Source organism: Tinamus guttatus, unplaced genomic scaffold (genome assembly GCF_059628265.1).
Source record: "Tinamus guttatus ecotype Peru unplaced genomic scaffold, ASM5962826v1 Tinamus_guttatus_pri_ptg000339l, whole genome shotgun sequence".
In the NCBI taxonomy this organism is placed as follows: Eukaryota; Metazoa; Chordata; class Aves; order Tinamiformes; family Tinamidae; genus Tinamus; species Tinamus guttatus.
Window position 1 is genome coordinate 40419 of NW_028288873.1, and position 24459 is coordinate 64877.

At 49.4% G+C, this 24459-nt stretch overlaps 2 protein-coding genes across 3 annotated transcripts in view; one reads left to right on the plus strand and one right to left on the minus strand.

The window, feature by feature from the left end:
* Positions 1-24459, minus strand: part of LOC104572241 (NF-kappa-B inhibitor-interacting Ras-like protein 2) — a 208426-nt gene that overhangs the window by 38730 nt on the left and 145237 nt on the right. The gene's annotated exons all lie outside the window — the stretch shown is intronic.
* On the plus strand, positions 1258-24102 carry ACLY (ATP citrate lyase). Of its 2 annotated transcripts, XM_088529711.1 has the most exons (29): positions 1258-1340; positions 4433-4602; positions 5885-6007; positions 7092-7154; positions 7843-8033; positions 8940-9019; positions 9525-9659; positions 11326-11440; positions 11553-11689; positions 12151-12212; positions 12471-12588; positions 13186-13340; positions 13464-13554; positions 14880-14909; positions 16522-16663; positions 18390-18558; positions 18853-18957; positions 19215-19411; positions 19580-19661; positions 19997-20107; positions 20646-20773; positions 20931-21024; positions 21300-21454; positions 22076-22226; positions 22771-22914; positions 23139-23252; positions 23372-23454; positions 23701-23777; positions 23977-24102. In XM_088529711.1, the coding sequence occupies exons 2-29, from the start codon at positions 4444-4446 to the stop codon at positions 24069-24071; spliced, it is 3306 nt and encodes a 1101-aa protein (XP_088385837.1). In that variant the 5' UTR covers positions 1258-1340; positions 4433-4443; the 3' UTR covers positions 24072-24102. The 2 variants fall into 2 exon arrangements, with proteins under 2 accessions (XP_088385837.1, XP_088385838.1); XM_088529712.1 differs by lacking the exon at positions 14880-14909 and having other exon boundaries at positions 1259-1340.

Genomic DNA, 24459 nt, shown 5'->3' on the forward strand with positions numbered 1-24459 from the left:
ATGTTCCTCCCGGCAGCGTGATTTGGGGACCATCCTGCCCCTTGTTCCCATGTCCTATGTTCCCCTGGCAGCGCGATTTGGGGATCATCCTGCCCCGTGCCCCTGTGTCCCCATGTCCTCCCCTGGTAGTGTGATTTAGGGACCGCCCTGCCCCATGTCGCCATGTTCCTCTGGCAACATGATTTGGGGACCATCCTGCCCCATGTCCCCATGTCCTATGTTGTTCCCCCAACAGTGCGATTTGGGGACCATCTTGGCTACCCGGCAGCCCCATGTGGCCGCTGGGGCCTGCGGAGGCTGCAGCGCAGTGGGGGAGGCCGTCGCTTCCCTCACGCTCCCGGCAAACTTGGCTTCCTCCTCATCCCGGCCTTTCCGCGGGGCATCCTGAGGCAGTTTGTTCCAGGGGGTGACTCAGCAGGGACGGCCGTGTCCATCCCGCTCCAGCGATGCTCCTGCACGGAGCACTGCGGAGCCGGACGTCATTGCAAGGGGAGGACACACCGGGTTCAGGAAAGGACGCGGTGCCGGGGCCTGGGACCGGGCTGCTGTGCCAGGAGGGACACAGCGCTGGGACAGGGAGGCCAGCAGGACCCTGTCCCCAGGGAGGGACGTTGGGACTCTGGAGATGCTGGAGCTGCTCTGGGGACACCGCCTCCAGAGCCGTGTTTGCCGGGGGGGACATCGAGGGGGATGACAGCACAGCAGGCAGCACATGGTGGTGGCTGGCGGCGCACAGCGGCAGGCCCGGGCCAGGCAGGTGGCACGGGGACAGTCCCACGGTGTGGGCAGGGGTGGGCGGGTGGCACGGGGACAGTGTGGGCAGAGGCGGGTGGCACAGGGAGACAGCATGGCCAGGGGCAGGCGCGTGGCACGGGGACAGTCCCACGGGGCGGGCAGGGGCGGGTGGGTGGCACGGGGACAGTCCCACGGGGCGGGCAGGGGCGGGTGGCACGGGGAGGGTGTGGGCGGGGGCTGGTGGCACGAGGGTGACACGAGGGTGACACGAGGGCGACGGGCACGCGGCGCCCGCGGGCCTTGGCGCTGCTGACGTCACGCCGTGTTCGCCCGCGCCCCCCCCGCGGGTGGTGGGGGGGGGCGGTTCAGGGTCGCGGCCGCCGCCCCCCCGGGGGAGGGGGCGGAACTACGACTCCCGCCAGGCCGCGCGCGCGCGCGCCCCACCGGCGGCAGCCAATGGGCGGCTCGGACGCCGCTCAGGCAAGGGCCACGTGGCGGCGGCGGCGGCCAATGGGCGGCGCGCGGCGGCCTGGGCCGGGGAGGCCGCGCCGCGCGGAGCCAACAAAAGGCGGCGGCGGCGCCGGGGCTGGGGGAGCCGCGCGGAGGTGAGTGCGGGCCGGGCCGGGCCGGGCGCTCTCGCCCGATGCCGCCGCCAGGGAGAAGGCGCCAGGGGCGGCTCCGCAGCGCGGCCCGGGCGGAGGGAAGCGGCGGAGCTCGGAGCGGCCCCTCCGCCCCTCCCGGAGCTCTCGAGGGGAGGCCCGGGGCGCTGCGGCCAAGGCCGCAGGCGGTCGCGCTGCGCGGGGCTCCGCACTCGTCCATGCTCCGCAGTCCCGAGCTCCGTTCGAACCCCGCTGTGCGCCGGTGGGAGGGAGCCCGCAGCGCCCGGAGGCGCGGGTGGCGGCGAGGGGTTTTTTGGAGGATTTTCTCGTTTTTGCCTTTTTATAACCCCCTCTGAAGGAGCAGCGGTGCCGGCTGCAGCGCCAGGGCGGCCCGAGCCCGCAGCCGTGCCCCGGGCCGGAGGCTGCGCTCCCCGGTACCGCTCTGCGCGGTTCGGAGCCTCTCCTTAAGCAGCGCTAAAGCGGCTCTGCCTCCGGCCCCGCCGCGTTCCGGTCCCCGAGGCCCCGCGCGGGTCCCGGGCCGGCCCCGCGGAGGGCAGGAGGCTGCCCCCGTTCTCCATGGCACCCGCCGGGGAGCTTCCCTGTTCCGTGAGCGGCCTCCGCCGGCTGGGCCTGACGTAACCCGGCGCGTGGGCCGTTCCGAGCCGCGTTAATGAGTGACCGGCCTGGAAGGAGGCGGCTCCGCCGACACGGGGCCTGTCGCTCCGAGGAGGCCTCGGTGCGGGAGCCGCCTCCGTGTCCACGGGCGCTGCGGGCACCTCTGCGAGCGGCGAGCGCTGCAGGACGCACAAACTCACTCAGGGCCTTTATTTTTCCCCGGAATCAGCCGTATTTCCAGTGAGCAGTGCTGCATTTTGTTATCCCTCCTTGCACAGTCAAGGAGGCTTCACGCTGATTCTGTTTTTTCTGCCATCTCCGGTTTCCCCATGTATCTCTCCATCAATTTTTTGTTTTCTATTTTCCTTCAGCTACTTCCTGCTTTACCAGGGCAGACTCATCGGTCGTGTCCAGCAAACACGACCGCATCAAGCTCTTTAATTCTCGTCTAGCTTGTAACCATCGTCCTGAGAACCTTTCTCTCTTTGTTTGCTAATGCACTTGAGAAACTTTGCCCAAGAAGAAGCTTTTTGGCATATTTGACAGGTGATATTCTGGGGAATCAAGTGCTCCTTGTACCCCAGCACAGGGAACCTGATCTGTTTGTGCTGCGGCCCCTGGACTTGCAGGGAGGACTGGAAAAAAACAAAACGGGGGGTTTTAGCTGGATGGCCGTGGCTGATTGTGTAAAGCTAACTTGTTGCAGGGAAGCTGTTTGCTTTGGAGCAATTGGTAAATGTAACGCAATTCCCTCGCAGAAATCGGTGACGTTTCTGCAAGTAACTTATTCCTATGGCAGAATCCACCTGTGCAAATAGTGATGGGATGTGATGTCCCCTCAGCAGAGCCCCTGGACATCCAGGAGAGCGTCCTTGAGGGCAAGGAGGACCCTGTGCCTCAGAGTGCCCAAGATTTGGGTCCTAAGACAACTGCGGTTCATAGTTTCACTTAATGAATCGTGAACAGGGCAGTGTCTGCCAGGGAATGGATCGGTAGAAGGGAACGTTGTGCTGTGGCCTCTATTCCTTAAGGAGAAGGGGAATTGCTGTTTTCTGCTCCGTGTTCCTAGTGATGCATCGCTCATTGGTGTTGGCTGGTGCTGCCCGTGTTCAGTGTGCTGGAAAATGAGACTCTCGGTGACAGATTCGAGGCCCCGGTGCTGGGGAGCGGTGACAATCCCCGCTCCGCATCCCGTGCGGAGCTGCCGTCGGGAATCTCGCCCCGTGTTTGCAGCCCGTTCTTGGGGTGGCTGCGCCTGCCTGTCCCAGCGCTGAGCTGGGAATTGCTGATGCCCGCTGGATTCTTTCCTGCTGATCCCTTTAGCTTAGCGGCTCGGGAGGCTGAAGCATTTCGGGAGGCTTCAGCATTTGTTCTGGGCTGCCTGTCCCATGGGAACGGCAGGGTAGGAGCAGCTGCAGAACCCAGCAAGGGATGTGATTGAAGACTTGCTGATGCATCGAGAAATTTCTTGGTGAAGCATCAGAAAAGAAGGGCAGAGCAGCCTCGTCCCGTCGCTGCGGGACGGCTCACATCGCGCGGGGATCTCGTCTTCCTCTGTTGTTCCTCTGGGTTTGCTGTCTTCGCACCCGCAGTGTTACTGCAAAAAGGAGGTGGTGAGACTGGGGGAGAAGGCAGAGGAGCAGCGGATGGGATCGGGCAGGTTGCTGTGCTTGGAGGTGAGCGGTTCTGCAGCGCGGGGTGGCCCGAGTGCTTCGTGTCCCTGTGTTGGAGCATCCCCTTGGTGTCCTTGCTATTCCAACCGCCCGGGTTTGCTTTTGACTGCCTTTAACATTGTGAGTGTTATCCTGAGTCGCTGGGTTCGGTTTCCTACGGTTGTGGACACTTACATCATGGTCATTGACACAGCTACCATGAGCGTGATGGTTTGAATTTGTAGATGTGGACTCAAAAGCTGTTGTGTTGTTCAAGGTCTCGACGTCACCTTGGAGAAAGACAGCACGCTTTGTTGTTAGGAAATGCATTTGTCATTTTTGTCACCTTTTCCATCTGCTTTTACTGCACTGAAACGTGACACTGTCTCTGGGCCTGACCTTTAGGCTCCTGTAGAGGAGGCAGTTGGGGCTTGGAAAGCCAGGACATCCTGGCTTCCTACCAGGAGGAATAAATACCAGCAGGTAACGTGGGACAGGCAGCAGATCCCCGAAATAGCATTTCTTGAAAGCAGACGTTGTAGTGGAAAGTTTTGAGCAGCGTGGGGTGTGTCTGTGCTCCTGTGTGATGAGGTGGCAGAGTGCTATGGGGCCATCCCTCCAAAGGGGACAAATCGGAATTTTCCAGCATCTTCCCCTCTTTCCACAGTTCTTGGAAAAACAGATTTTGGGCAGTGTGGGGTAGCCCTTCCTTGGTCAGGCGAGGTTTATAGGCTCAGTTACAGTGAATCCCAGCCCGGGTTCTGTGTGCCTTGTGCTTGCATGGGAATTATCCTCTTCTGTGTGCATCTCATGAGCTGTTTTTCCATGCAGACTAGGCAGCCATGTCCGCCAAGGCCATCTCGGAGCAGACCGGGAAGGAGTTCCTGTACAAGTACATCTGCACGTCCTCGGCCATCCAGAACCGCTTCAAGTACGCGCGGGTCACGGCCGACACCGACTGGGCCCGGCTCACGCAGGAGCACCCCTGGCTCCTGAGCGAGGTGAGGAGAGCGGCCCCGCTCGGCCCTGCCACCCGCAGCGCTCGTTGGGACAGTGATGAGGAAACACAGCCTGCCCGGGGCTGTTGTTTCAGGGCTGTGATTGTAAAACCCCCTTGAGGACTTGCCAAAATACACCAGCAGAGATGTCGGCAGGTTAGGAGCTGCTGTAATAACCATGAAGTTATTCTGGGCTAATTCAGGCAGAGTGAGAGAGCCATGTGCTCTTAAGATGTCAGCTGGTGTCTTTGTGCTTTATAGCCATGCATTTTCTGCAGAGAATTTATCTCCAGAGCTCCTTTTATTAGCTGTCCACCCTGGCCCCTTTCCAGTGGTTAATTATATTAAGGCACCAGTTAGCAGAACAGGAATATTTCACAGCCTCTTACTGATTTATAGAAACCTGACAATGAGTAATTTGAATTCTCTACACTCAGCTGCCAGAGTTAGGTGAAAATAGGGGAAATATCAGTAGGGCTTTTAGAAAGGTTGCAGAATGCCAGAGGAGAGCAAGGGCAGTGCCTGGTCCTCGAGGCAGCCTCCTGGGCTGTGAGAAGGGCTGCAGGGTCTGCTCAGCAGACACGTCGCTGTCTCTGCAACTGCATCATGTCGGGTTTTGGCTCTGTACTGTGAGTTGCAAAAGTTGCAGGATTTAACTCTGTGTAGGAGAGCAACAACCATTTCTCAGCAAAAGTGGTATTTGCAAGCTCAGGAAGACATTTATCTAGGTACACTTTTTTAGATATCGGCTACAATGCTGTAACCTTGTAATATGTACACGCTGCTTGGCTGTAGCTGGTCTCAGGTGGAGCAGATGGGTTTGTGATCAGCTGGCTGTGCTTGTGGCTGGCTTTCCTTGTCTCTGTATCAGCCTTGCTTTGTGAGCCTCCGCTTAGAGTGATACCAATTCCATGATGTATCTTATGAAAATGGTTCACAAAAGGGAGCGTGTTCAGCGTGAGCTCTCCTAGCCAGGGAGCAGGCAGCACTTGTCTCAACACTTGCATTGAAAGAGTTGTTGTCAACGTTGCAAAGTTGCTGATACCCAAGCACCTTTGAGGAGAAATAAGGCAGTTTGTTCTCCAAGCACAAAGCCAAACACTGAAGGCATATTGTGCCTAGAGATGCATTTGCTTAACTGCAGCACGTTAGGCAGCAGCCAAGAGATTACAGCACATTCTGACAGAGGTTCTCCAGAGAACTTAACTTCCAGATTCGCCATCTGCAGAGAATGTCTAACCAAAATCAATTTCTGTCTCTCAATCCCTCTTGCATGATCCTGCAGCGCCTCGTGGTGAAGCCAGATCAGCTAATAAAGCGGCGTGGGAAGCTTGGGCTGGTTGGAATCAACCTCACTCTGGATGAGGTGAAAGTTTGGCTGAAACAGCGCCTGGGCCACGAAACCACGGTGAGTACTAGCCACAAGCAGCAGCAAAAGCGTGAGGGCTTTGGTGGTGTTTTTTCTGCCTGCTTGCATCGTGGATCCTGGTGCACAGGTATTTCTTCAGTCCTTACGACCCGCTGCCCCGTGAGCTCCGTGGGGTTGTGCCATGAGGGCTCAGCAGGAACTGATGCTGTTCTGAAAATCCCCTCCACGTGGGATTCAGCAGCTGATAGCTCAAATGCCGTCTAGCTGGACTGTGAAACTGCTTCACATTAATACTCCAGGCAGATAAAACAAGACAGGTATAAAAGCTGTCATAAAACTCTCCTTGTAGCCAGCCAGTATGTCTTGGCTGAAGACCAAGTGACGTTTCAAGTCCTTATTTTAACTCGGTGCTGGCTTGTAGTATTTATTCTTTTGGGAGTGCTACTGCAGTGCTAACAGTAAAGAACAGTCTGCCCTCTTGATGGCCACGTGCCAGGAGCTGGTGGGGTTTCGTCCCAAGGCGCTTTGCCCCTATGGTGGTTGATTTGCAGCAGGGCTGCCCAGGAGGCCGTTATGAAACAGCAGCAAGTGCCTCCCCCGCAGGAAAATGGGTGGATGTCAAAATAACCGCTGAGCACAACCTCATCCAAGGGAAGACTGTGCCAAGGACTTGGGACAGTGTGTGGGGTTTGTTCCCGAAGCAGCATCTTCAGGAGCAGAGCATCTGTCATGGCATGTGGAGGACTGTCCTCTTAGCCAGGACACTTGGTTTTGGATAGAGGGAAAGCCTCTGTGCAGAACAGCTCTGAGGCCCTTCCTGCCTTCTGGGGCTGCAGAGAAGAGGCTGAAGGGTCTTCCCTGGTCACCAACAGCTTCCAGGATGACTCCTGGGCTCGGGCTGCTGCCCCTCGCTACCCAGCTCAGGAGTGCTCCAGTCCTGCACCGGGTAGCAGCAGGGCCTGATGCAGAGCTGGCTTCCCAGGATATGTGTTGGAGAGATGCTCAGGAGGAAATGGTTTTACTCAGAGCAATGTTAATTCATTCTCAAAGCACGTCTTATGCTGTCATAAATGTAAATATTGGATAAGCATTTATTGGTGCCTGTCTTGTTTTCTGCCTACAGATTGCTAATGCTAAGGGAATCCTGAAGAATTTCTTGATTGAGCCCTTCGTCCCCCACAAACAGGTTTGTATCCCAATTAGAGCGTTAAAAAAGGGCTTTTAAATCTTTTCTGACTTGCGTGTTACTCGGATTGATGGAGTGGAGACGGCAGAGGCTCGGGAGCGTGTCAGGATGGCAGGACTGATGTCAGAGCTGTGTGGATGTGCAGTGTTGCTCCCTGCAAAGGCTTCTTAGGACCTGCGTTGGTGGCTCTTGCTGTTTGCAGTGGCTCAGATCCCATGAGGAGGGCCCAGGTGCCAGGGAAAAAGCAGCTTCCTGCTGCCTCTGGTGTTCCCATGGGCAAACAACAAACTGCCCATGGGAGATGTCCCACTTTGTGCTGGTGACATCTTCATCCTCTGTCATGGCTTTGGGTAAGGGACCATTACCTGGGACGTAGGTGCTTTCCCTGCACCCAGGGAAGGATGGTGCTGGCAGCTAAGCTAGAGCCTGAGGTTTGTACTTCAGTTTTAGAAAGAAACCACCACTGCTCCCATCTTGCACACGTGGAATGTGCTGCTCCTGTGGCTGGTTTTTCCAGGGCAAAGCACTCTGAGCCCTGTCACCTTCCCTCCCAGGCCAGCACTGTCCGATTCTGCTACTTTTCCTTGGAAAACTCAGGAATGTGCCATGCTGCCTCTTCCCTGGCAGCTCTCCCTGCCCCGCGTTGCTGCAGGTGCTCCTCGTGTGACTTATTGTTGTTGTGCTGCAGGAGGAAGAGTTCTACGTGTGCATATACGCTGCCCGCGAGGGAGACTATGTCCTTTTCCACCACGAAGGAGGTGTGGACGTGGGAGACGTCGATGCCAAAGCGCAGAAGTTGCTCGTGGGGGTGGACGAAAAGCTGAGCGAATCGGATATAAAGAAACATCTCCTGCAGCATGCACCAGCAAATAAAAGAGAGTAAGTAGGGGTGGCTGGTACCCTGTCAGCTCTGTGCACTGCTAGCTGCCCAGAAGCACCATTCTCCCCTCAGTTTTTTTTAAGTGCAGCTTCCTTTCACACTGTTCCACCCTAGCAGTCACTCTTCTGACCTTATTGCTGCTCTCAAGAATGTGCCATGCATCATAAATTCAAGTTTTGACACTCTCTGAGCCTCGTGGGGAACTGAAAACAAGTGTTGGTAGCTCTTGGAGCTGTCACTTGACAGGAGCGCTCTGCACAGTCTAGCGGAGCCTTGACCTGCACCGTGTCAGGGACAGGGAGAGCATCTAGATTCCTTCATGCCAGGATAGAAGTTTCACTTATTTAGCAGTGGAAATGTGATGGGAGTCTGGTTGTTAATTCAGGAATGCGTTGTGCCTTGCCCAATTCAGCTACTTGAAGAGGTTATTTTTTTTAGATGTTCCTAAGCTCCCTGCAAGCTGAACTGTAGGTTTAAACTTCTACATTTCCTTTAATTAAATGCCTGTAGTCGTCATGACTGCCTTTGTTTGGCAATAGAAGGCTGAAGTATCCTGTCACTAATGCAGTTTATTGCAGTCCCTTCCCTATCCCAACTAATGAATCTTAGATCTGACAGAGATGCATGTCTGACATTAAGAAACAAGGATCTATTTCAGTCTCTCTGAGATTAGACTGAGCAACTCTGTTCCCAGGAGTTTGGTGGAGTGCAATTAAGATGAGTCATCAAGGTCTTCCTTTCCTTGAGTCATCACCTAGACTTCTTCCAGAGAAGATGAATGAGAGCGAAATAAATTGATACTGACTAAATTTGCAGTTGGCCACTAATACAAATGAAGCAGGGCAGGCTGTATTTTATATTTGGCTGATGTAATGAATCTGTATTTAATTTTTTTTCCCTTTCAGTGTCTTGGCTAGCTTCATCTCTGGACTGTTCAACCTTTATGAAGATCTGTATTTCACATACCTTGAGATCAATCCATTAGGTAATTAATGCTTTTTGGAGCCCAGATACAGGACTTCCTGTTCCTCTATTTTACTCTTCTGTGATTTATGTAGTTCATAAAAGTATTAGATGGTGCCACAGAAGAACTGTGAAAATGACTGTGTCTCTTGGAACATTCAATGATGTGAATCCACAAGGGGGGCAGTTACTAGGTGCTGTTTTATTGTCTGATTTCCTGGTATAAACAAAAACTTCTGATTCTGATGTTGAGTCAGAGGTCAAGAACATTGAAATTGCTCTGTTGAATCAGAGCAAAACAGCATCTGAGCTTGAGCCTGGTCTGTGACCGTGGTCAGTAGTTGATTCTTAAGAGACTTCTGAAGGTTTGGCAAACGTTGCTGAATAACAAGGGTGGAGATCAGGGAATAAATGTGATCTAGCTTTTGTAATGGTCCCTGGATGGCTTTTTGTTTGTTTCTTTGAGCAAGTCTGTAAAGTTTCCCTCTGTGCAAAACGCAGTTGAGTCTGTTATTTCTCAAATGCAGTAGTAACCGACGATGGTGTCTACATCCTCGACCTGGCTGCAAAGATCGACGCGACCGCCGACTACATCTGCAAAGTGAAGTGGGGAGATGTGGAATTCCCTCCTCCCTTTGGCCGGGAAGCTTATCCAGAGGCAAGTGGACAACCCCTGTGGGCCCATATCCCCCCAGCACAGGGATCCTTCCTGCTGTGTGTGTGACACTGGGGTTATCCTCTCTGTGAGGGTTTTGCTCCTGTGTTTCAAATACTTTGTTGTTCTCGTTCATAAACAGAGCATCGAACCTGGGCCAACCTGTGTAGTGCTGGTATTTCTCATAATAGCATTTTGATTTGTGATTATATACTGTCTTTGGGTTTTCTTTCACTTCTTTCATTTAGAAGTCTGAATTTTCTTTTTAAGTAGGGATTTATATTTAACTTCATTGAATTATGTGCCAGTCTTCTTTATCTGGTTCTTGCTTGCATTGCTTCCCTGTCAGCATTATTATTCTGGGAGGAGCACTGCTTGCTGGTAGACTTGTGGGCTGACACTTCCTCAATGTTTCAGTTTAATTCCTGAGAACAAGACACCAGTTGGGTGCAAAAGCTGTAGGAGTGAAATGCAAGCAAGATCCTTTCAACCATCACATTTTGAAGATTTTTCAGGAGGTTAACATGTTAATCCACTTGTTTGCTTGGAAAGCAAAGAATGAGAAGTGACCTGAGGACGAGCTTTTTGTTTTTAAGGCTCAGAAGTGCCTGTGCCCTCTCAGAATTACCTGGACTTGCACTGCTAGTCGCACAGATGCTGTTTCATGCATAGGCTCCCAGCAGCTTCATGCTGATGGAAGCAGAGCTCTTTCCTTAATTGTGCTGGTACTTACTGCAGGTGGCCCTTTTACTGTCTCCAGAAGGGATTTTGTCCTTCTGATTTCTTTTCATTTTAATAATTATGTGTAAACCAGGGCAGGTTTCTGTAACAGGGCCAAGAGATCCATTTAGCTGCTTCTCTCCCTGTAGCTTGCTGGATGCCAACACTTAACTCAATTTGCTCTTTAATGGATTAGTTCAGTTTTAGTCTCTCTGAATCATCCCTCCACAAGTCACTGTGAAGGTTATGATGTCTTCAGTGAGAATGTTAATGAACTCCCAATAAATTGCTTCAACAGGCAGGCCCGCTGGGGGACAGGGACACCACAGTGAGCCAAATGACAGTGCCCTGGGTGACTGTTCCTGGCTGCAGCACAGCCAGAGCGTAGCCCTTGCATGTGCCCAGTTTAATTTCCTCTTCCCTTGGGCTGCTGACAAGGTCAGAACAGGACTTTTCAGTTGGGAGACGTTTGATTTGGGGGAGACACATATATTTTTCTCCTGTGACTCTGGTATGTGGAGCCATGGAAGTGGGGGGCTTCCAAGGGCTGCTGAGCTTTGGTGGAAAAGCCTGATAAAATGGAAAGGCTGGTGCAGCTTAGTACAACCTGCCTTGTGAAGACAGCAGGGTCTTTGGAGGGTCTGATCTTGCCCAACAAGAATCAGAATGTGAGTGTATGCTCAAGCCAATTTCCCCTTCGAGTTGTCTTCATCCATTCCGAGTGTTTCGTCTTGGAGAACATGTAACACCATCAGCTCTGGAGCCTGAGAGAGGAGCTGGGTCTCCTTCCCTTATTAAAATCACGTTTGTAACCCCAGTCCCCATCAAGGGGATATGTGGGAGTGCTACAGCTCACTTGGGCACAGCATCCCCTTGCTCTAGAAGGAGGATGTGGTAGTTGGCCAAAGACGGAGGGAGGATTCAGAGCCGCGTTCTGCTCCGTCTGCAGGAAGCCTACATCGCGGATCTGGATGCCAAGAGCGGAGCCAGCCTGAAACTTACTATTCTCAATCCCAAAGGCAGGATCTGGACCATGGTGGCTGGTGGCGGCGCCTCTGTGGTTTACAGGTACCAGAAACTGTTCTTCTACCCCTTTCCTAGGAATTTGGAATGCTTTATAGTCACTTGAAAATTATAAAGGTCCTGGTAAGTAACCTCTTAAATGGCTTTTTCCTTACAGTGACACCATTTGTGACCTGGGAGGTGTGAATGAACTGGCAAACTATGGTGAATATTCGGGAGCCCCAAGTGAGCAACAAACTTACGACTATGCCAAGACTATTCTCTCCCTCATGACCCGAGAGAAACACCCCGAAGGTAAGGAAGATGCTGGAGCTTGGACTGTATCAACTAATGAACTAGTTGGGAAGGGTGTGTGGCTCAAATTCATTCAGATGTGCAGGTGCATTTAGAGGAAAACTGAAGGATCTGAAGGATTCTGGTGTGCTTTTATGTTCAGATCTGCCTGGAAGAGCTTGTTAATGTGGTGTTTCCTTCTGGATGCGATAGCAGTGGGCTTCTTTCAGCTCTTACTTCAGAGTCGGGACTTGTATTTTTCCATGCAACAAAGAATATAAATGTGGATCAAGAGATTCTTACCAGAAAACTTTTTGCTTGGTGTAAAACTCTTATCTAGGCTTTGCTCAATACCTTCTCAGCAGAACTGTTGGTTAGGCTGAACTACAGCGCTGTGTTACTTCATGTTCTAAACTACTTCGTGGTCTAGAAGTAACTCAGTTCTTAAAACAGGTTATTTTACTTAGTGCTTCTTTCCTCAGGTAAAATCCTAATCATTGGAGGCAGCATTGCTAACTTCACCAATGTGGCAGCCACTTTTAAAGTAAGTGACTATTGAATATGAGCCCAGCATGCACTCTGTGGCTTTAAGGGTTTTTTTCTGCAGTTCAATCCCTTTTCCTTCCCCTGCAGAGAGACCAAGTGCTAGGTACACTTTTGTCTTCTCAGACTCTTTTGAGCACAGATTGGAGTGTGTGCTAGGGACAGAGGTGGTGGGATGTCTTTAATGCCTTGCATGAGCTGTACTATTTCTAAAGGCTCCTGCAGTAGTGCAATTTTGCCTTATATATTCCCTTCTTAGGGCATTGTGAGAGCAATTAAAGACTATCAAGGCCCTCTGAAGGAGCATGAGGTGAGGATCTTTGTGCGAAGGGGAGGTCCGAACTACCAGGAAGGACTGCGTGTCATGGGAGAAGTGGGTAAGAACCATCCCTTTAAGTTTTGTTCTTATTTCTCCTCCCTGCTTTCTGGTGTGCCTTCTCAGGGTTCACGTTCTCAGCAGAAGCTCATCTTGTCCCTTGGCTCCACAGTATAAGAGGGATGTGGAGCTGCTGGAGAGAGTCCAGCACAGGGCCACAGGGATGATCAGGGGCCTGGAACATCTGCCCTGTGAGGAGAGGCTGAGGGAGCTGGGCCTGTTCAGCTGGAGAAGAGAAGGCTGAGAGGGGACCTGAGCAGTGTCTAGAAGTACCTCAAGGGAGGCAGTGAGGAGGATGGTGCTGGTCTCTTTTCAGTGGTGGCCACTGACAGAACTAGAGGTAATGGCCACAAACTGAAGCACCAAAAGTTCCACAGGAACTTAAGGAAAAATTTCTTCACAGTGAGGGTGCCAGAGCACTGGAACAGGCTGCCCAGAGAGGTTGTGGAGTCTCCTTCTCTGGAGATCTTCAAACCCGCTTGGATGCAGCCCTGTGCCACGTGCTCTAGGTGACCCTGCGTGTGCAGGGGTTGGACTGGATGATCTCTAGAGGTCTCTTCCAACCTTAAGCATTCTATGATTCTGCCTGCGTCCCCAGGGAAGACCACGGGGATCCCCATCCATGTCTTCGGCACGGAGACCCACATGACGGCTATCGTGGGGATGGCTCTGGGCCACCGGCCCATCCCCAACCAGCCCCCTGCTGCAGCTCACACTGCCAACTTCCTCCTCAACGCCAGCGGCAGCCCCTCGGTGAGTTCCCCCCTTGCAGGAATTCTCCCTTTGTAAGGCCTTGCACGGCCACAACTATGAAGAAAATACCCCGTCTCCATTTCTGACACAGTCTCCTCCTGACTTGGCTTCTAAATCTTTCAGACTCCAGCACCAAGCAGAACAGCCTCTTTTTCCGAGTCCAGAGCAGATGACATTGCTCCAGCCAAGAAGGCAAAGCCAACAGCACCTCTGGGTAAGTGCAGCACTGTGTGTGGTTGCTAGCAGTTCTTTTCTGCTGCAGATTGTCAAGACAGCATGACCTAGTGCATTCTGCTGGAAAATAGAGATTAACTACTCCTTTATCCAGTCAGAAAGCTATCACAAAATTGTTTTTCTATCTTGATTGTTTGCTTGTTTTAATTTAGTTAGTGCTTTTACAGTGTTGTCACCTGTGTGCTGTTAGCTTAAACAAGGTGAGTTAAGTTGCCTTGGACTGGGATGTCCCTTTCAAGGGAACAGTGTGACTTGAGAATTCCAGCTTTCCTGTCTCTCGTCATGCAAGGCCAGTGGAAAACAGGTTGGAGTCCCTGGACTGTGGCTGCTGAACTGAGGCCTGCTTTCTGGTTAACAATTTGGGAGATGATGTTATAGGATGTTGTTGGGTCTGTGTAGCTAGCCTGAGTCCTTCCTAGTATGGGCATCTTCCAGGAAGAACCTTCTACAAACAGTGCTGAAAACCATCTCAGGTCGGGAGTTGTGACCTGTTCCCCAAACAAGTAGGATCTGGGGTTACTGCTTTTTGTACTCAAGGTTGTAGGAAATGGCCTTGGCGTGGTGGTTTGCAAGAGCTCGGGCAGCCTTTTGGTTGTGTTTTTGGAAGCCTTACTGGGTAAGAGCTTGCTTGTAGGGGAAGGAAAGCCAGAGCAAAATTGGTCAGGGAGAGAATATGAACCTGTCCTGCTCTTCCCTTAAATGTGAGGAGATACTGAGGTTTTTTGCAGCAGTGTGACACGATAGCAGCGGGATTCAGAACTCTTTAAAGCACTGCTCATGCAAATTTGAACTGTGGAGCTTACAGTGCCAGGGAATTGTCACCTTGGCCTGAAGTGTGTTTTCCTTGGGAGAAGTAAAACCCTTTTGCATGGCAGAGCTTGGTGTCAGGCACTTGGAGAGGAAGCACAATGGGGAATGCTCCAAGGTTTTTTGTACAAGCCAATTTTGCTGATATTTCCCAGCTATGTTTCTTTGGTATTGCTTTAAAAAGGAACTGTGCAGTTGAGGGTGGGTTTCAGAGCTGCCTGTCACCATGAACAGAGTGTCTATCTCATAACACGGAATCTAGCCGTTCAGAAAAGAGCTATGTAGCTTTTCCTCTGTGCTCGGAGAAGGAAAAAGACATGTGGTTTGGAGTCTCTGGTTCTCTAGACTTGTTGCTTTAAACAAAAACAAATGCCAGAAGCCCCGAGTGCTGTGGGTGGAGGGAGATAACAGCACCCTGTCACCAGTGCCCTGGTGAGCTGCTGGGTGACAGCAGACAACTGTGTCATGTCGTTGCATGAGTGATTCTCTCTTCAACAGATTCAATCCCAGCTTCAAGACCTGGTTCAGGTAGGACACGTGTGACTAGCTGAATGTGTCTGGCCTTGCTGGCAGCTGACTTTTAGTTTGTTTTTGTTGCTGTTTTCTCTCTGCAAAAGTTTGCAGTGTTGTCTGGTCCTTCCCTTCCCTCCTCCCCAGCATACCTAGTTGGCACCACACAAATTCTTTAGTAGTTTTGAAGTGCAGATTGCATATTTGATTGCAAAAAGAGATTCATTACTTCTGGGGGAGGGAGGGACAGGACTCGAATGTTTTTCTCCCACGATCTTTAGGGAGGGAGTCTCAGCACGTTGTGCAAAGCTTTGTTCTCTTGAATGTTTTCAGAAATGAAGGAATCACTAACTATTCCTAATAAGTGGCCCCTTGTTGTAAAGGGAAGCCCAGTGACACGGGTGCTGTGCGTACGAGCCTTGGAGGGCACAGAAAAGTCACCGAAAGGACCAAGCGTTCCTGTGGCCGTGTCAGTTCAGCAAACCATTAAAGCTGGTGCCCAGTTCTGGGCATCGTGTACGTCCTTGAGCTCTGCGCTGGGTAGGAACAAATGCTGAATCAGGGACAAAGTGAAGCCTTGAGCCCTTTTCCCATTGTGCTTTGAAACAGGAGGGCAGAGCAGATTCTTCCTTGTGTGATGTTAGGCAAAAATCCTCACCTTCCTGGGTCTGCATTTTCCTTCCTATGGATATGGGTGTTACTACATTGTAATTACCTGCAAGAAAAACATTTTTTTGGTGGAGGTGAGCTTCCTAAATACAAGCCATGTGGCAGTTCATCTAAACTGTGACTGTGCAGGGGAATTAGTGATTGATTTCTTGCTAAAGGAAGAGACCAGTATCTTGCAGAGTCCTTAATGTTTTCTGTCTGTGACTCAAAGCCAGAAAGAAACTGAGTTGTGCTCAGCAGTTGGATCAGCTTCGACTTAAGGAATCAGCTCAGGCTTCTTGAGAGTCTTGAAACAAACTGGGGGGAATCAAAGGGAGTCAAACTGAATGTTTTGCTGTGACAAATGATGTAAATGTACTTCAAGCAACTGGTCCATCTTCACTAGCTGAACTACTGCCTTTCCTGTGACTCTGTCCCCCAAAGCCACGTTTTGGGTTGCATTAACTGATTGTCCCAAAAGTTACTGAATTCTCAAAACCAAAAAGAGCTAGAGGGGGGCAAATGACTTTTGCTGTATTCCTGTGCTCCCCTATTTCCTGCTGTGGCCTCCTGATATGTGTACCAGGCCTTGTGTGGTCCCCTCACAAGGACTTTATGGGCCATATATTAATAATAAAAGGCAAAGTTTCCTTTTATGGCTTTGCAGAAAACACCCAGTTGCTGGAGAATATGGTTGACCTCTCTGGGGAGAGGAGGAGGCACTTGCCCCTTCTGTGAAACCCAAAACCTGGCTGTTGTGTTCAGAATCTTGGGAAGGGGGATGCTGCTTCAGCTGCAGTTTCTTCCTTAAGTTGGCTAGTGTGGCTACTACCCCCTGCAGCCGAGCTGTTGGGTCGGGTTTGGAGGGAGGGGAACATGCTTATTTGGGAGACTTGCAGCAGGCAGTTGGCCTATGACTTTTGTCCTGCACAGAGGTCCATTTTGGGTGTGTGTCTCTTGTTTTCTTCCCTTTCCTGGGCAGGTAAAGCTACGACGCTGTTCAGCCGTCACACCAAGGCCATCATCTGGGGGATGCAGACACGGGCAGTGCAGGGAATGCTGGACTTCGATTACGTTTGTTCCCGGGACGAGCCTTCAGTAGCTGCCATGGTTTATCCGTTCACGTGAGTGTCCTCTGGCTGCTGCCTCTCCCGAATCCTTCCCTCAGTTTCCTCTCTTCCAACTGCTGTTATTCTTTAGCACAGCCCTGCCCTAATCTACATCTCTACGTTCACACCTTGCTCCCTCCTGCCATCAAACTGGCTTTGCAGGGTGTTCCTTGTGTTTCCTTCAGCCATTGATTGCAAGATGCTCCATGAAATTTCAGGGCTAAAACGGAGCTGTTTCAAGTCCCACTTCATCCTTTTTCCAAGAGGGTCTGAATTTGCTTTCTCTGCCTGACAGGTGAGGAAGGCAATGCTAGTTGGGCTCTTACACTAGCCCATTGGCTTAATGGAGGCAGGAAGACTGTATGAGGTCTCTCCACTTGCCTAGTATTTGCTGTGTATTTGTCTGGAGCAAATCAATTTGTGCCTGCTGGAACTTTCCCCTCCAAATACCAGCCAGAATCAGAGTAGCTTTACTGATCAGATTGAACATAGTCTGCCTGATAGAGAAGCAGATGGAATTACTTTTTCCCCTCTTGTTTGTACAATCTGACAGTGGCAGCAGTTTCTTGCAGAGGGCAGGAAGTCTGCAGATCCCATGGTCTGATGCAGAGTTCTCTTGTGCGATTTATCTTGTTTAATCTTAGTTGCTAGAGCCAGATAATATGGTGAGGAACAGCTGTGGGGAGAAACTATTAACTTAAGTATTTCACATTGCCATCAGTCGACCCCATGGAACCTCTCCTCTTACTGTACTGAACTACTTTGAGTGTGGAGGGTCCTTGCAGGAGCCGCAGCAAGGCCAGGAGGCTGGTTCAGTTCCTGTGGGATTCATGGACACCCAGGGTAACTGCTGATTAATCAACCTCTGTCACGCAGAGGAGTCTTCCCCCCAGCTGTCCATTAAGCACCCTGTGCTCTTTGCCTGCAGCGCTGGTGATTGCGGCTCTGATCCCTTCCCAGCAAGTGCCTGTTCCCAGGTACTAAAACTGAATGCAGGCACCGCAGGGTGGCAGCTGTTTAATGAGGAAAAGGCCATAGGGATAGAAAGTTTAGGCTAGGAAGGAACAATGTTGTGTCTGCATGACGTTTTGGAGGAAGCCAGACTGGAAACGGGGAAATATGGTGTAACATTCGTGACAGAATGAGAACACAGCCAGTATCTCTAGGCTCTGAAATGACTGAGCAGCAGTGATACAGTGAAGCTCCATTCAGAAAGCCTATCCTATATGAAAAACACTTGCAGAAAAGCTTTTCCAAGTACATCTGCTCCAGTGTGGGGTGGAATCACTGGAGCAGACCTGGAGAGTTGGCTGGTCCTTGAATGGCTGCTCTGGCTCTTCCCCACAGACACTGGCTCCCTGTTCCTCCAGGCCAGGATTGTTCCAGCCCATAACGCAGCTCTGCACGCACCTCATTCATTACTCTGCCTCGTTCTGTCTTCCAGCTTGCAGTAGAATTAAGGCTCTGGTAACTTCACAGTGGGAGAGCTTATTCATCTTGCTGGATGCCTCTGTCCCCATTAGTCCATCTCCTTCCATAGGCTGCTCTGTTCTATGCTCTGAGGAACCTCTGCTGTTAGTGTGGTCCCTTCCCGTGTGTGCTCACGTGATAGTGAGTGTCTTGCAGTCAGTTTTGGTGTCTGAGAACTGGGGTTTGCAAACACCTCTCTGCATGCACTGAATCTCCTTGTCTTTGCAGCAGCCTGAGGAACCTTAAGGCCTTGTTGTCTTTTCTTTCGTAGTGGTGACCACAGGCAGAAGTTCTACTGGGGCCACAAAGAAATCCTGATCCCTGTGTACAAGAACATGTCTGATGCGATGAGGAAGCACCCTGAGGTGGATGTTCTGATCAACTTCGCATCTCTGCGCTCTGCTTACGACAGCACTGTGGAAACGATGAACTATCCCCAGGTGAGTGAGGAATCAAAAGCTCAGGAAAGGAGGAAGCTCTTGCTCAAATGGTCAAGGAGACCAGTGTTTCTGAAACCATAAGAACACTAGCAGATTGCATTGGGGTCTGCTGGCTTGGCAGATGCGTGTTGCAATTGAACTCCTTGTAGATTCTGTGGAAGATACTGGAATTGTATAACAAACTCTGTCATGCAGGGTGTGATATTGTGTGGATAAACTTCTAAAACTTGTGTAAAGGGAACTCTGCTCCTCTGGACCTGTTAAGATGACACTGAGTACTCTGTCTCCTTGCAGATTCGCACAATTGCCATTATTGCTGAGGGCATCCCCGAGGCACTGACACGCAAGCTGATCAAGGCTGCTGATAAGAAAGGAGTCACCATCATTGGCCCTGCAACTGTAAGGAGTGATGGCTTTTCTTTCTCTTCTTACCTATCTATTTTAATTTTCAAATCAGCCTTCTCTGACAATCTCTTTTGTTTTTAGACAGCTAAAATGCACAATTTTTTACCAGTTTGAAGGTCCTAGGACCTAGTACCTAGTACTGTCCTGGTATTTGTCTAAACATTGATTGGAAAAGACAGCTTTACAGAAGTGCACATAGATCCCTGTGTATGTTTTAAAGAACTTTGTGTCTTTCTCTAAATCTCCTGTAGGTTGGTGGGATCAAACCAGGTTGCTTTAAAATAGGCAACACAGGAGGTATGCTGGACAACATCTTAGCATCGAAACTCTACCGTCCTGGCAGCGTGGCCTATGTCTCCCGCTCCGGAGGGATGTCCAACGAGCTCAACAACATAATTTCCCGAACCACGGATGGGGTCTACGAAGGGGTGGCCATTGGAGGAGACAGGTAAGATTCCGTAGCTGCAAAGACACCACTTGAAGTCAGTCAACAGCAGAAACTTCCTGGATGTTAGTGATTTAGAGGGGAAAAGGCAAGTTGTCTGTTAACACTTCTTCCTTCAGAAACATTTGGGAACAAATCTAACTCCTGGCATTTTCCCTGCATTCTACCCAGATACCCTGGTTCGACCTTTATGGATCATGTCTTACGCTATGAGGATACCCCAGGAGTGAAAATGATTGTAGTGCTTGGGGAGGTGAGTGAAACCAGATCACTCATGTTTGAGAAATCCTCAAGTCTGTTTTTGTGGTTCCCCTCCTCTCATAAGTCACTTGGGAGCATCTGACCTACCTGCAAGAATGCCAAGTAACACCCATAAATGTGTGGCAGCTATTCATACTGATTTTGAATATCTTTTTATATATTGGTCCCTCTGAGTAAGGGAGCTGTAGTTTTTGTTTTTCCAGGCTGTAGGCACTGCCCAGTGAAAAAGGGGAGAGGAAGGGGCAAAGCAAGCAGTGCTTCTGTGTCCCCTTTGGGGCTGATTTCTGTGCAAGCTCCGAGCCAAGTTGGTGCTCTTTGTTTCTGCAGATTGGAGGCACAGAGGAGTATAAGATCTGCAGGGGTATTAAAGAAGGCCGTATCACCAAGCCAGTGGTGTGCTGGTGTATTGGTACCTGTGCTACCATGTTCTCCTCAGAGGTAGGTGCATAAACACATGCAACTGCATAAGCTAAATAAATATATGAGGCAGGAGGAGAATATCCTGCTCTTCCAACTCACCTAAACCTTCTAGAGTTGCCAGTAGTGCTTTAAGATGCAGACTTTAATACTGTAAAAGCTTTCTATACTTCTATAGCTTGTCACTGGAGGCTTGCAAAGTAATCTGCTTGCAAGTCAAAGGAGTCCAGAGACCCCACTGAATGGAACAGATTTTAGTAGCTGGGGGAATTCAGAAGTAGGAATGAGGAAGGTGCTTATGTAAAGGAACTCTGGAGCATGGGGTGAATTTAGGAAGACCATGTCAGTTGGAAGAGCCTGGAGTGATTCTAGATGAGCAAACACTTTTATTGCAGCACTGACCAGCTACCGCAGGGATTTGTTCACCCAAACAAGTAGCTGGACACAGTCACTCGTGTTAGTCGGTTTGCTAGTGAGATCTGTGTTCTGCTTTCTTCCTCTGCAATTAAAGGCTTCTATTCCTTCCTGCTATTGCTTTTTTTGTTTGTTTGTTTTATAGGTGCAGTTTGGCCATGCAGGAGCTTGTGCCAACCAGGCTTCTGAAACTGCTGTTGCAAAGAATAAGGCTTTGAAGGAAGCTGGTGTGTTTGTTCCCCGGAGTTTTGATGAGCTGGGAGAGCTCATTCAGTGAGTCACATTGAGCAGGGCCTATAAACTTAGGGCACTCACTCTGAGCTAATACACGAATGTATTCCTGCTTTAGAAAAGCTACTTCTGTGTTTTTCTTTTAGATCGACTGCCTCAGTTATATTCTTGAAAAGACTTAACTGAATTCTCTCCCTAGGTCTGTCTATCAGGATCTTGTTGCCAGAAGAGTGATTGAACCAGCTGAGGAAGTGCCTCCTCCCACTGTGCCAATGGACTATTCCTGGGCAAGGGTGAGCTATGCTATTTTGCCTGACTCTTTGGTTCCTTGAAAACCAGGCAGGATGTTTGCTGTGGCTGTTGATGTTTATGGTGATAAGTTATCCGTGGAATTTATATTTTATGCTTTGTAGCTTGTCTGTGGGCTCCCTGGCTGTGCCTGTTACTGGGCTGTGGAGGCCTGAGGGCAAGTTTAACACTTTCTTGCTTGGTCACTCTGTACTTGCCTCCTGGTGTCCCTTGCTTTTAAGGGCGGGCTGTTAAAATCCCATCTATGCTGCAATTCCAGGAGCTGGGTCTCATCCGCAAGCCAGCTTCCTTTATGACCAGCATCTGTGATGAGAGAGGTCAGGAACTGATTTATGCTGGGATGCCCATCACTGAGGTCTTCAAAGAAGAAATGGGAATTGGAGGGGTTCTGGGACTTCTCTGGTTTCAAAGGAGGTAAGGCAGCTTTTGGGAAAGCTCCCAAATTGACCTGACACTTGTCTTCTAGTAATAGACAGCTATAGCTCCAGGATTTTTTCACAAACATACTCACTGGAAATATCATGCCTATATCCACTCCCTTTGAGACCACATCAGCATTTCAAGGCTTCTTGCAGTGTAGTTCAGCTTTGGGAAGAAGATTTTCAACAAGTGTTGTGATGCATTGAGAAAAATTCCATTCTAGTCCTGTTTTCCATCCTTTGACTTGTTACAGCTGTCATATTTCAGCCTTGGAGAGACTGGCAGTTCTGTGCGTATTTGCTTACTAGCCTCCATGGAAACCTGAATAGCAAAGCTGCTTTCTGCCTTCATCTGGGCTGGTTACACATTCATAAGAAGCATTTTTGACACTTGTTGAAATTTATCCCTCCTCTGAGAGGACCTCAGAGCTTATTGATCACCTGAATATGTGTCAACTCACCTTGGGAGCTATGTAGCTCCTGTGAAAGCTAGATGGAATACAAATAAAATCTGCATCACGCATAAACCTAAAATGGAAGTTGTTATCCAGTGTAACATGCAAGTACCAGGTTACTGTTTGCTTTGATAAATGACTTCAGTCTCTCTCTTGGTCAGGTTACCAAAATATGCCTGTCAGTTTATTGAGATGTGTCTGATGGTAACGGCAGATCACGGGCCTGCTGTATCTGGAGCCCACAACACTATTGTCTGTGCAAGAGCAGGAAAAGATCTTGTCTCAAGTCTCACTTCAGGCCTCCTTACTATCGTGAGTACTTGTTATCCAGGAGATTCACTTTATTACTCACTAATCAGTCTAGGTTTTACTACTAGCAAGTTAGGATTTGAAATGACTACACAGTCGTGGACTAGACTGTCACTCACACTTTGAATTTCTGCCAAATTCAACACTGATACGTAGGCAAGTAGCTTGATCCCAGTGAGAAGTTACTGGGAAGATTTTACTGTTGAGCTTCTCTGCTGTAGATTTAAAATCTATTCCACTTTTAAGCAAGACTTATGTTTGAATCTACAAATCTTTTGCAGAAGCTATCCATGCAGAGTTGCTAAGTCTTTTCCAAGACTGGTAGGTAATAACTAGAATAAAATGGGCTTTAGGTTGCATTTCTCTCTTTAATACAGACTCCACTAGCTACTTGTTGACACTTGTCAGTTATAAACAGATGCCTGCCTAGCTAGATTAATGATTGCCACGTTAATAGGCAGGAAGGATGTGGAAGATCTGTCTTGTATTTGTTTTGGAGTTTAACTGTAGAGTCCTCTGCTAAAGCTCCCTTGTGTGTTGGACCCAGGGTGACCGGTTTGGAGGAGCACTGGATGCTGCAGCTAAAATGTTCAGCAAAGCCTTTGACAGTGGCATTATCCCCATGGAGTTTGTGAATAAAATGAAGAAGGAAGGGAGACTTATCATGGGCATTGGACACCGAGTCAAATCGGTAAGAAATCTGTATTGCAGGTACAAATGAGAAGAGTTGTTTTGGATTTCGAGGTGGGGGAAGAAGGGGAATAAAAAAGGGTTAGCTCTAGCACCTTTCAAAAGCAGCTAGGTACTCAAAGAGCTCCAATCTCAAGCTTCAAATCTTAGATATGTAAATAATAAAGCTTATTTGCCAAAGTAGAAAGATGTGTATGTATAATGTGGGTGTTTTTTAACTTGCAGATAAATAATCCAGATATGAGAGTTCAGATTCTCAAAGACTATGTGAAGCAGCATTTCCCTGCCACCCCACTGTTGGACTATGCACTTGAAGTAGAAAAAATTACAACTTCCAAGGTAAAATGTGCTGGTATTTACCTTGTTTTGAGCCCTCTTTTTGAGGGAGGAATGGTCTGTGTGCAGATGTTCACAATGGCAAACCCTGTTAATTTGTGGTGTGTTTTTATTTCCTTCAGAAACCAAATCTTATCCTGAATGTAGATGGCTTAATTGGAGTTGCCTTTGTTGATGCACTCAGGAATTGTGGCTCTTTCACACGGTAAGTCTGGGCTGAGCTCTCTTAGATCATGGCACTATCAAAATGACAAGGGCTTTACTGCCAGCTCATGTGGGCCATCATTTCAGGACACTGAAGGAAATGAAGCCTGGATTCGTGGCAAGGAGGAAGCTTTTGCATGCATTCAGTGTTGCCACTGACACTAGAGCTGTTTCATAACCATTTTTTTAAGAGTTGCTCCTTAAATGAACCAATATCGAGAAGCATTCTGTTTCTTTTCTTTTGCAGGGAAGAAGCAGATGAATATATTGATATAGGAGCTCTTAATGGCATCTTTGTCCTAGGCAGGAGTATGGGATTCATTGGTAAGTTTTCTGTTTTTTCCTTCCCCTTCCATCCTACTATGAAATACCCTGTCACCACAAATGCAAGACAAGTAGAACCTTTGGGGTTGTACAATATTTCTACAAGTCCAAAAATCAAAGCTGTTTCAAGGCAAAAAAAAATCTAAGATTAAGAAGACCAAGAATGTTGATCTTGTAACCCAAGACATTTTTGTTTTAGGACACTACCTGGATCAGAAAAGGTTGAAGCAAGGCCTCTACCGTCACCCCTGGGATGACATATCCTATGTCTTACCAGAGCACATGACTATGTGATAACAAGTAGCTTTGCCTCAGAATGTCTCTTCAGGCGTAGCTGTCCTCTGTGCAGGCTTCTGCCTTCTTGGACTTGGATGTGTAAAGGCATTAGGAGCTGCCTAGTTAAACAGTGCAAGCAACTGTCTTGTAATAGAAACTTAAATCAAAAACCAAAACTTGTGATATTCCATGTTACCTGCTGTATTTAATACTTGGAAGCAGCTGAACTCTCTCATCTCTCTCTTTTTTTTCTTTTAAATTTTTTTCTACTCTTCTGTGTTTCTAGAGTTTAAAGTTTTTAAAGTTTTCTTCGAGAGGGCCTAGAATTTTGCTCTTAGTTTAAGATCCATGTGTCTAAGCTGGAACTTTCCTAAGGGAAAGTGCATATCCATGTATCATTCCTGTA

Excerpts from the sequence above, each read along its gene's own strand:
- ACLY (XM_088529711.1), top strand. The coding sequence starts at position 4,444 with ATGTCCGCCAAGGCCATCTCGGAGCAGACCGGGAAGGAGTTCCTGTAC. Across the intron at positions 20,108-20,645 it reads CTACCATGTTCTCCTCAGAG|GTGCAGTTTGGCCATGCAGG; the intron begins GTAGGTGCATAA and ends TTTGTTTTATAG. Across the intron at positions 22,915-23,138 it reads TTGGACACCGAGTCAAATCG|ATAAATAATCCAGATATGAG; the intron begins GTAAGAAATCTG and ends TTTAACTTGCAG.